This window comes from Mustela nivalis, assembly GCF_964662115.1.
Source record: "Mustela nivalis genome assembly, chromosome: 9".
NCBI classification, from domain to species: Eukaryota; Metazoa; Chordata; class Mammalia; order Carnivora; family Mustelidae; genus Mustela; species Mustela nivalis.
This window is the reverse complement of record NC_139028.1, coordinates 59,770,963-59,783,811: the sequence shown is the minus strand read 5'-3', so window position 1 is coordinate 59,783,811 and position 12,849 is coordinate 59,770,963. Positions and strand designations below refer to the sequence as shown.

At 35.8% G+C, this 12,849-nt stretch overlaps 1 protein-coding gene across 2 annotated transcripts in view; it reads right to left on the bottom strand.

Moving 5' to 3' along the window:
- The window catches only part of RSF1 (remodeling and spacing factor 1), a 158,457-nt gene that overhangs the window by 54,721 nt on the left and 90,887 nt on the right, over positions 1-12,849 (bottom strand). For both annotated transcript variants that reach the window (XM_082749528.1, XM_082749527.1), the window contains exon 5: positions 3,957-4,111. In XM_082749528.1, coding sequence (XP_082605654.1) covers positions 3,957-4,111 — 155 coding nt within the window. The remainder of the gene's footprint in view (positions 1-3,956; positions 4,112-12,849) is intronic.

Genomic DNA, 12,849 nt, shown 5'->3' with positions numbered 1-12,849 from the left:
AACCTCCATTGTTATCAGCTCTTCTAATTTCTAATTTTATTTTATTTTAAGGATTTATTTATTTATTTATTTGACAGACAGAGACCACAAGTAGGCAGAGAGGCAGATGCGGGGCTCAATATCAGGATCCTGGGATCATGACCCTAGCCGAAGGCAGAGGCTTTAACCCACTGAGCCACCCAGGCGCCCCCTAATTTCCAGTTTTAAATGTCCACAGCGGGGGTTTGGGAGAAGGGGGTGGTATTATGGACATTAGGGAGGGTATGTGTTTTGGTGAGTGCTGTGAAGTGTGTAAACCTGGTGATTCACAGACCTGTACCCCGGGGATAAAAATATATGTTTATAAAAAATAAAAAATTATATTAAAAAAAAAATGTCCACAGCAAGTTCAAATTTTAAAAAACAAAACAAAACAAAAAATAATCACACACATGTGGAAACATGTTCTCACAAAAATCTGTACATGAATGTTCACGGTGGCATTACTCATAATAGCCAAAAAGTGAAAACAACTCAAATGTCCATCAACTCATGAATGAATTAACAAAATGTGGTGTATCTATATAAGGAAATATTATTCAGTCATAGGGGTAGGTAAAAAGTGGCAAGTGACTGCTTAATTATTACAGGGTTTCTTCATGGGGTGATAGAAATCTATAATTAGATGGTGGTGATGGTTGCAAACATTGTGAATATACAAAAACAAACAAATAAACACTGAATGGTATACTTTAAAATGCTGACTTTCACCTTAATTAAAAACAAAACAAAACAAAACAAAAAGCAGCACTGTATAAACAAAAAAAACCAAAAACAAACAAAAAAAAGTTTTCAGGCTAAATCAGGTTTGTAAGCTACCTATCTACAATTTCAATTCTCTATTAAACATTCTCATATAGGCAGAAGTGTATGATACAAAAGCTAACAAAAGGAAAGTCTTTTTCCAATTAGCAGAAAGAAACCAAAGGTTAGGATTTCCCTCAACTTTGTTTTTCCTCATACTTCTTTTTTAGTGTTCTGGTACCTTCCAAATTAGAATACAGTATCTAACATGGAGTGAAAATATACATTAAACTTTATGGTGTCCTAGAAGAATAGTAACTTCTGGTAGTATACCACCAAACAAGATATCCTGGGTCTTAAACAGATAGAGAAGGGCTTACATTATACCTAACACTTGCTTTGAAATCTATCATCTATCACAGTTTGAGAAGAACAAGTCAGCAAGTATTTGGGAGCTTCAAGCTTGGTGGTATGACTGACCCTAATATAAGTAGGAAAAAAAAATAGTATTTAATTAAATGCTGGCAGAACTTAGAAAAAGATCAAAATTCTGAGATTCCAGATGGCCCTGAATGACTAGAATTTCCAGAGTGCAAGAAAAGTATCCCAGAGAGATAAAAGCATGATAAGAACACAGAAGGAATGCCCAAGACACAAGGAGAAAATGCATCTAGTTAACCCGGAACCAGTGATGATGTAAAAAACTAGCGGAGATAACACTAGAAATATCATTCGAGGCCAGACTGTGAGATTCTGAATGCCAGTTTAAGAAATTCAGACTTTTCCAAAGACAATTTCAATTATCTTTGAAATAAAAAATGATTTAATTACTCAGTTAGTGAATGTTTTAAGACAGATGATGCCATCTTTGGATCTTTTCTTTGCTTATTTTTATAAGCAATTCATTTCTTCTTGGCACTTAAAAAAAATTTACTAACGTTGGATACAAAGCATAACAATTCAACAAACAAAGAAAAATCTATTTTAGCTGCAAGAATGAAGAGTAGCTGTTTTATTCTTTCCGCAGTTCCTGTTTATTTTTTTCCTTCCTGATGTCTGATTTCCAAATATCCCTGCTTTCCTTCCCCTCCCTGCCCAAAGGCAATGTTTATATACATCTGAAAGTAATAAAAATGACAAGTCAGAATCCCATTTCTTTGGTCTTGCTTGGAAAAGAACACAATAACTACATCAAGAGGACGGAGTAAGAGAGGGGGCTTTAGGGGCTGAATAAAAATGTCGACTCCCACAAATTATGTGTTTCTGTAGCATCTAAAGTACACAAACCCCAGAGAAAGACCAAAGACTACCCAGGTGTGAACACGCCACTAACAGTCTGTGTGACCCTGGGAAAGTCACTCAAATCTCTCCTTTGACTCCCTTTGCTCACTTGGAAAAAACAAAAACAAAACGCAAAAAACCCCACAAAAAACCTGAAATACTACCTACCTATCATACCTAACAGAGTGGTTGTGAAGATTATACGATTTAACACATGTAAAGCACTGAGCAGTACCTGGCACAAGGTCAATGGTATGTGTCAGCTATTTTATCCACTTTAATGTAAGCTTCACAAAAGCAAGGATTTGTCTTTACTTATTGAAGTCTCATGTCTAAAACGGCGCTTAACACATAGCAGGTGTACATTAAGTACTTCCTAAATGAGTAAGCAACATTTTGCTATTGGAGTAAGAGAAACAGAAGAGGAGACACTATTTAAAAGAGAAAGGAGAAAATCAAAGAAGGTTAAATGTCTTGCTCCTCTTCCTGTGCTACTTTTTAAACAGATGTCCTCCCCCACAGCATCTCTGTTAACTGTGTTTAGTGTTAAAATATCAGTATTCACTGAGGAATATTTTCAGGAACAGCTGTCTGAAAGACTCTGCTCTATTTAAATAAATAAAAGGTTAGAAGGAAACTGCCTCTGTAACCTTGCTAAACAAAGTGTGATTCTCTGACCAGCAGCCTGAGCATCACCTAGGTCCTTGGTAACTAAAATGGCAAATCATCAATTTCACACAAGACCAATGTACTCAGTGCCTGCACTGTAAAAAGATCACCAGATAAACAGCATGCATATTGAAGTTTGAGAAGTATAGCCCTAGATTACTGTAGTTGAAGAGTACAGGGGATACAAGACCAGGGTTCAAATCCAGACTCTGACCATTTATTACATATAGGACACAGGGCAAATTTATAAACTTACCAATTACCTCATCTATAAAACTGAAACCGTAATAACAGCAGTTTCCTCAAGGAGATGCTATGAGACTGAAAATGCATGTGTAGCGTTTGGTGGACTGCAAGGTAACACAGATAGGGGGAATGTAAAATGGCCCAGCAACTGTAAAAAGTGGTATGGCAGATCTGCAAGCTACCATATGATCCAGCAATTCCAATTCTAGGTATATACCCAAAAGAAATGAAAGCAGTGACTCAAACAGCTATTTGTACACCCATGTTCCTACCAGCAATATTCACAACAGCCAAAAGGTAGAAGCCAACTGTCCACAGACAGATGAATAAACAAATGTGATAAACACATACAGCAGAATATTATTCAGCCTATCATTATGCTCAGTGAAATAAGCCAGTTAAATATTCTATGAACAAATATTCTATGATTTCTTGGACAGAACATCCCAAGAGTCAGGCAAACTCACAGAGATGGAAAGCAGAATAGTGGATGCCAGGGGCTGGGGGTGCAGGGATAAATGAGGAGTCAGTATTTAAATGTCAGAGTTTCAGATGGGGAAGATGACTCCGGAGATGGATGGTGGTGACAGATGCCCAACAATGTGAATGCACTTAATGCCATGGAACTGTATACTTAAAAATGGTTAAGATGATAAATTTTATGTTATGCATATTTTACTACAATAATAAGAGTTCAATAAAGTATCTTTGCATTCTTAAAATTAGCAAAAAATACGTTGTGATGATCTGAATACTTTTTATTTAAATTTTATAAATGTACAATATAAAAGAGGAAATGTACTCAATGGCCTTTTGCTGCTTATTTTTCATTAAAGAAAAGAAAAATCAATCTCCCTCTACAGGAAGACTTCCAATTTTTCAAACTGAAAGAATTCTAATTAATATAGTTGGAAATAGAAGTGGAAGAAGAGAGAAGAAATTACAAAACAAAGCAAAACAAAACACACAAAAAAAACCTTGTTTAGGTGCTTCTTCCTCCTTTTTAGTCTCCTCATCCTCTAAGCTGGGACTTTCCCGGGAAGAGTTGTCCTGTTGGCTAGAGTTTTTCAGTAGCACAGGATCAATCTGTGCTTTCAGCAGGGCAAGAGTCTCAGCCAACTCGTTTCGATTTCTAAATAAGGGAAAAAAACAAAACAGCATAAAAATTGTAATCCTGTCCTAAAGAGCTTTCAGAATAATACCTATTAGAAATTAGAATTTTAAAAAGAAAAACACATTTAAGAACATCCAAAACACCGGTACACCTCATCTTAATTAACCTTGAATCTAACTATTAGGAAAGAAAAGCATATGAAAATATATTATTTTCCAAAACAGAAGAAACGTATACCCTACGGATTAAAATGGCAATGTGAATCTCTTTGGCTGAAAAGAACAGCAGGAACAAAATTAAACAAAAATCAAAGTTAAATAATTTTTAAAAGTCCTATGTAATCTCTAAAGAGTACAAAAGCAATGTAAAATTTCCTTGAAGAAGCACTTTTTTAAACAAAATGGGTCACATTCTTGATTCATTTGTGAATAAGAACTCTGTTCTACCTAGAGAAAGAATAACATTTGATACTGTTATAAAATTACGATCCAGGTCTGAGTAATTATAGCAAAGTCAGCTCTTACAACACAGCTAAAAAACCTAAGAATTCGGGAAACTGAATGCTGTTCTGTCAATTACAGTTTACAACTACAGGATGAGAATTCAGTTTGAACCAAAAATACAAGAAAATCCCAAATAAATCAGATTTAACCTATTAATTCTCTATCTTTAATACCCACACCAGAGTTGTATTAGATGGCTGATTTAAATGCCACCTATAAACAAGAAAGCTCACTTGGATATTTCTCCTTCTCAGATAAGCAATGTGTAACAGTGAAGAGAAAAAAGGAAACCTTGGACTAAAAGTTGGAAAAGTCAGTTCTAGATCTGCCACTGAGTTAATTAACACCATGAGCTTCCCCTCTATGTTGTCAAAACACTGTGTATGCACCTCTAATCCTATGTAGTTCCCATTCAGATGAAATTACTTCTGTTCTTGTCTGTCATGCCACACGTGTTCTCTATCCTCCTGTCCCCTGCAACCTCTATCCCAGTTCAACTCTGGTGATGATAGCAGGGACAGTGCCTTATGAAGTAGGCTCTTAAGTCAGGAAATATTTAATGAATAAAAAGAATTCCTGTTCTAACCTAGATGGCTAAGTGCTCCTGTACAAGTCCTGTAACTTCACTAGGCTTCAGCTTCCTTATCTATAGAATAAAAGACAGGATTCACTCGAATGTTATTAAAATGGCCTCCTAGGGAAAATAATTGCCACTGACAGACAATTTTTCAGAATTAAAATGACAACCATTTTGTTATTATGTATGTGAATGAGCACATAGATTTATACATCTTATTAATATTGTGTATGAGAATGCATCCATAGGTTACACATATTATAAATAAAATAAAGTTTTAGAATTTTAATTATCTAATAGTAAGAGGTCAGATTAAGATCGAATGCTTTTTCAGAATCCTGTCTGGCACTGCCTCCACTTCACAAAAAATTACCTTAAAACTTAGAGACATGAAAAAAATTTATTTTGGGGATGCCTGGAGGGCTCAGTTGTTTATGCACCTGTCTGCCTTCAGCTTAGATAGAGTCCCCCATTAGCTTCTTGCTCAGCAGGGAGCCTGCTTCTCCCTCTGCCAGCCACTCCCCCTACTTCTGCTCTCTTTCTCTGACAGATAATATGATCTTTAAAAAAAATTATTTTTGGCCAGGTTCCTATTTCCTAACTTCATTACACCAATCTGCTTCTAACCTAAGGCTTTATCCACTTAATGTTATTACTGTGTTTAGTACACTAAGAATTCTATATGTAAAAAGTGCCTCAAGCTTCTTGTTATTTTTTGAAGTGATGCTGCGAACTGAATTTAAGTTGTTCACTGAATTTAAGTTGTTCACTATACCTATTTTAAAAAGCTTCCAGCATTAGAAAAGAACCAATACTGCTACAAAATCCATGTCAATTACTAGACTACAAAACAATCGAATTAAGCAGAAAAATTTATTGGAGAACTCCCTAAAAAGCTTTAACCTGACTACTGTGTTAAAATGCAAGATTCACGTAGTCATAATTATATGAAAACAGGAAACTACCCAACTTTGGAATTCTGTTTTGATCTAAAGATGAGATTTAATACGCAAAATATATTTTTTTAAATCCCAACTTTGAACTAGTCAGAGGGGATTTTTATAAATAAACATATATTCAAATTATACCCAAAACTCTTACCACTATGTATAGAAACTCTTAAAATAGACTATGGATGCTAACAATTCAGTGCTTTGCTCTCTCTCCTTCCATTGCTGGCTCTGTTTGCTCTAAAATATTCCTTCACTCAGGTATACTAGATATATCCCTCCAAAATACCATTCATTCTCTCTCTCTCAGGATGTAAGTTGTTTGCACTTCCGCTCTTAGCCTGGAATATGTTCCGCATGGCTACCCCAACTATTCTTTCTAAGACAAGCACAGAATGAATAAACAACTGTGGTATATCCCTACAAGACTATACTATTTAGCGTTAAAAAAGTACGAAGTACTGATTTAACTACATAAATGCACCTTAAAATGATTATGCTCTTCAAAAGAAGCTAGACACAATGGCCACATATTGTATGATTCTGTTTATGAAATGTCTGGAATAGTAAATTATAGAAACAGAAAGCAGACTGGCAGATGCCACCAGCTGGGTAAAGGGAGAATGGTGATTAAAACTGCTAATGTGCAGGGTATGCAGTACAGAATTTCTTTATGGGGTGAGGAAAATGTCCTGGAATTTGACAGCAGTGGTGGCTGCACAACTTTGTGAATATACTAAAAACCACTGAATTGTATTAAAAACAAAAATAAGGGGTGCCTGGGTAACTCAGTGGGTTGGCTGCCCAACTCTTGATTTTGGCTCAAGTCATAGTCTCAGGGTGGTGAGATGGAGCCTAGCTTCCGGCTCCACACTCAGTCTGAGATTCTCCCTCTCTCCCTCCCCACACCCCTCACCCACTGATGCATGTGTACATGCTCCCTCTCCTGAATTAAATAAATCACTCTTTATAAAAACAAACCAGGGGCACCTGGGTGGCTCAGTGGGCTAAAGCCTCTGCCTTTGACTCAGGTCATGATCCCGGGGTCCTGGGATCAAGCCCCACATCGGACTCTCTGCTCATCAGGGAGCCTGCTTCCTCCTCTCTCTCTGCCTACTTGTGATCTCTGTTAAATAAATAAAATCTTTTAAAAAATAAATAAATAAATAAAATTTAAAAACAAAAACAAAAATGATGATGGCTTAGATGAGAACACAGCTATAAAGGGGATGAGGAACAGTCACACTGGATACACTTTGCATGGAGAGATGTCTGGATCTGCTGATACAGTGGATGTGACAGGAGAGGAAAACGAAAAGTCAAATTTTGTGACCCAAGTTTTAGATCTAAGCAGGTGAAAGGATGTGACTGCTATTAACTGAGACGGGACAAATATGTTGCAGAGGAAAGGGTAGGTCAGATTAACAAGCAGATTGACCGACTGACTAAATAAGATTCTAAAAACTCTTGTGTTGCACTATCTGTATCTGAAGTTAATTTAGACTTTGGTGAAATGGAGTATATCATCCTATCTATTATGTTGTGGAATATGATTTTTTCTAGTCTAAGGGTTGTTCAGAGTTAAGACTTAGTGAAAGGGATTAAACCTTTAGGAATCAATTGAGCTGACAGTACAATATCAATAACAAAACAAAACAAAAAAACAGACAAAACAAAAACAAAGCCAAGCACTAGCATCATATTCTGCCAAGTATCTGGGTCCTAAAGAGCACACACCAGAATGATCTCCAACACAGATCACAATTATGACCCTCTATTATCATTTACTACTTCCCCATATCTTTTTCCCACAATTTGGAACTCCTTACAAAACTGCATTGCATCTATTTCCATGGCACAGCACAGTGTGAATATAGCTATTCTTTGTAAGTATCTATAGTATATGATTATAGGGTCCACCAATAATATCCCATCTTTTTCATTTGAATCCAAATTAACAGGTGACAAAACAGAGAGGATAATGGAGTATGACAGTATTTCTTATGGGGGCCATGAACCTAAAGGAAGACATTAATGAGTAATATCAATAGCAGTAGTATCAATAACAGAAGTTAACATAAGTAATTACTACTCCAAGCACTTTAACTAGTTCATATAATCCCAATATAACCTGATTAAATAGGTACTATACTTACACTCATTTTATAGAGGAGGAAGTAAGGACACTACAGAAAGGTAGAGTAATTTGCCTAACATCATGGTTAGTACAGATTAAAGGCAGGATTGAATTATAGTCTGACTTCCAAGACCATCTTCTCAATCACTGTACTATACTAGTAGCATATGGTTTAGAAATGTCTTTGACAGAATTTGTCATTTTGGATACATGAAAACTCGACACACTGTTTATTTAGAATTTGGCTTTTTGAGAATGACTGTCAAACCATTACAATTCTTAAAATATTTATTGATGTAAAATTTACATACTTTCAAAGTGTTCTTAGTGTTCAGTTAATCAGTTATAACATTTTGGTTGCTTTCAAGTTTTGGCAAGTATGAACAAAGCTGCTATAAACATTTGTTTGTAGATTTTTGTGTGGACATAACTCTTCAACTCCTTTGGGCAAATACCAAGGAGTATTTGGTTCCTGGATCATATGGTGTTTAATTTTATAAAAAACCATCAAACTGTATTCCAAAGCAGCCATTTTGCATTTCCACCAGCAAAGGCTGAGAGTTCCTGTTGCTTCACATCCTCATTAGCATCTGCTGTGGTCAGTGTTCTGGATTTTGGCCATTCTAATAAGCGTACAGTAGTATCTCATTTTAATTTATATTTCACTGATGATATATGATGTGAACCACTTTTCATGTGTATATCCATACAAATATATGTGTATATTTGCCATCTTTGTTGGCAACGTGTTGTTAAGGTCTTTGGTCCATTTTATATTAGGTTGTTTTCTTTTTCCTTATTTTTTTTCTTAAGATCTCTCTCTCTTTTTTTTTTTTTTAAGAAAGAAAGAGAGAGCGCGAGCAAGTGTGAACAGGGAGAGGAGCAGAGAGAGGGAGGAGGCTAGTGGATTCCCCGCTGAGCAGGAAGCCTAAGGTGGGCCGAACCCCATGACCTGGAGATCACAACCTGAGCTGAAATCAAGAGCTGGATGCTCAACCAAATGCCCCTTAAATCAGGTTGTTTTCTTATTGTTGAGTTTTAAGTGTTTTTTATATATTTTGGATAACAGGCCTTTATCAAATACATCCTTGGTAAATACTTCCTCCCAGTCTGTGGCTTAGATTTCATTATCTTGACAGTCTACAGAGCAGAAATTTTTAAATAAAATGAAGTCCAGCTTTTATCACTGCTTTTATACCAGCTTTTATCACTATCTATCATGGATTGTGCCTTTGGTGTTACACCAAAGAAGTTACTACCAAACCCAAAATCATCTAGATTTGTTTGTGTTATCTTCTTGGAGTTTTATAGTTTTGCATTTATAAGGAGGTCTATAATTAATTATGAGTTAATTTTTGTTGAGGGTGTAAGGTCTGTATCTAGATTCACTGTTCTGCATATGGATATCCTTCCCCCCCCCGCCAGTATTATTACCTCTTCTGCACTATACTGCCTTTGCATCTTCATATGGGCTTATTTCAAGGCTCCATATTCTGCTACACTACGTATTTGTCTACTCTTTTTGTGTTTGGTTTGGTGATCTCTGCATCCAATGCTCAAACTTACAATTCTAAGATTGAGAGTCACATGCTTCACTAACTGAGCCAGCCAGGTGTCCCTGTATCTGTCTCTTCTTTTAAGTAATACCACACTGTCTTAATTACAACTTTATACAGGTTGTGAAGTCGGTTAGTGTCAGTCTTCTACTTAGTTTTTCTTCAGTATCATGTTGAGTACTCTGGGCTTTTTGCTTTTACATATAAATTTTTTAAAAAAGATTTTATTTATTTGACACAGAGAAAGAGCACAAGTAGCAGAGAGGTAGGCAGAAAGGGAGGGGGAAGCAGGCTACCTGCTGAGCAGAGAGCCCGATGTGGGGCTCGATCCCAGAACCCAGGGATCATGACCAGAGTCGAAGTCAGACGCTCAACCAACTGAGCCACCCAGGTGCCCCTACATATAAATTTTTTTAAAAGTTTGTCAATATCCACAAAATAATGTGCAGGAGTTTTGATTATGACTGCATTAAGTCTATAGATTTTAAGTTGAGAAGTGACATCTGGATAGTATTAAATGTTCCTATCCACAAATATGGAACATGTCTCATTTTATTTAGCTCTTCTTGGGTTCTTTCATCAGTTTTATATTTTTCCTAAGATAAATTTGTTCATATTTTATTTGATTTATTTATTTTATCTGATTAAGTATGTCAATTTTGGGGGAGATCATATAAATGGTATTATGTTTGATTGATTGATTGATTTAAGTAGGCAGAGAGGCAGGCAGAGAGAAAGGGAGGGGAGGAAGCAGGCTCCCTGCGGAGCAGAGAGCCCGACGTGGGGCTTGAACACAGGACCCTGGGATCATGACCTGAGCTGAAGGCAGAGGCTTTATCCCACTGAGCCACCCAGGCACCCCAATAAATGGTATTATGTTTTAGATTTCAGAGTCTACATGTTCATTGATCATATACAGGAAAGTAATGGACATTTATATATTAACTTCATCTCCTGCCACCTTGCTATAATCACTTATAAAATCCAGAAATGTTTTTGTTAACTCTTTCAGACTTTCTATAAAAATGATGAACATCTCATCTGCACATAATGACAGCTTTATTTTTTCCTTCCCAATCTCTCCCTCTTAATCCCTTCACTTCTCTTAGTACATTAGCTAGGACTTCAAGTATGATGTTGAAAAAAATTTTTTGAGGATTTCTGTATCTATATTCCTGAGAGATATTGGTCTAAAGTTTTCCTATCTTGTAATATCTTTGCCTCATTTTGTTATTAGGGTAATGCTGGCCTTATAAAATGAGTCAGGAATTATCCCTGTTCTATCTTCTGAAAGAGACTGAAGAGAGCTGGTATAATTCCTCCCTTAAATGTTTGGTGGAATTCACTAGTGAACCCATCTTGGCTTGGTGCTTTCTGCTTCAGGTTATTAACTACTGGTACAATTTCTTTAACAGAGAATGCCCTGTTCATATTTGTCTATTTCTTCTGGTGAGAATTTTGGCAGATTCTGTCTTTTAAGGAATTCGCCCATTTCATCAAGGTTACGAATTTGAGGACATGGAGTTGTTCATAGTATTCCTTAATTATCCTTTTGATGTTAACGGAATTTGTAGCGACGTTCCTTTTTTCATTTCTTTTTTTTTTTTTTAAGATTTTATTTATTTATTTGACAGAGAGAAATTACAAGTACACTGAGAGGCAGGCAGAGAGAGAGAGAAGGAAGCAGGCTCCCTGCTGAGCAGAGAGCCCGATGCGGTACTCGATCCCAGGACCCTGAGATCATGACCTGAGCCGAAGGCAGCGGCTTAACCCACTGAGCCACCCAGGCGCCCCTCCTTTTTTCATTTCTGATTATCGCTAATTTTTGTCTGCTCTCTCTCTTTTTCTTAGCTAGCCTGGCTAGTGGGTTATCAATCTTAACTAATCTTTTCAAAGAACCAGCCTTTGCTTATATGAGAAGTTTCTTCTAAGTATTGTTTTCACTGAAAATTTTCAAGCACAAATTTTGATATATTTTATTTTCATTTTCATTTAATTAAAAATAATTTAAACAATCTGTCTTGAGAGGTCTTCTTTGATCCATGTGTTATGAAGACATGTATTAGCTAATATCTAAACATGTGGGAATTTTAAAGATCTCATTCTGTAACTGATTTCTAGTTTAATTCCATTTTGTAGTATGAGAGCAGACACTATATACCGTCTAGGTATTAAATTTTCAGAAGATCAAATATAGAAAATTCCTTTTTTATGGATCTCTATTTTTATAAAAATATTCCATTTGATTTTAAGTTGCAAAGTTCAGTTACATTTTAATTTTATCAATCATTTAGAAAGACTGTCTTACAGCTTAAAAAAAAAAACCAGAATTCTAAAGTCTAGATAACTTTTGCCATATAATCTTCTTTTCAGAGTTAGGCAGAAACATGTTTCCAACACCAGAAATATCCCAGAAAATTAGCATTACTTTAAAGAAATAGTTTAAAGAAAGGGAAGCAGATTTTTCATTTCACTAGTAAAAAACAATATTCATCAATGGGAGAAAAATATCGAGGTATACTCTATTAAATAAAAAAGTCAAAATTCTACTTGCTTTACTTGCTCTTCACTAATTATTTCACTTTCTAAGGCAATTGCTTGCTAAAAAGATTTTTGCCTCTGTAAACACCCTAATTCTACAATTTTAGAAAATGTTTTTAATATCTATCAGTTTTAAGACAAGAATTTCTCTGCAATATAAAAAAGCAAATGTTCTCACTTCTATAAGCTCAGTTCTATTTTCCCACAATTTGTATTCACTGATCCTGGCTCACTCATCCTGCTTGAGAGAAATACTTAAACAAATCAATCCTTTAAATGTTTAAAGATTAATTCTATCTCCCTAAATTTCTGCTGGATCAAATATTTTCAGTTCACTCAATCATCTTCTTTGTGGTTCTTCACATACAGGACTTATTCTACTATATTAATGTTCTTCTTAGAGTTTGGCATACTAATCTAAATACCAGACTCCAGGAAGGATGGCATCAGGGGAAAGTAGAATAATGTCATACATATTATTTGGGGCACATA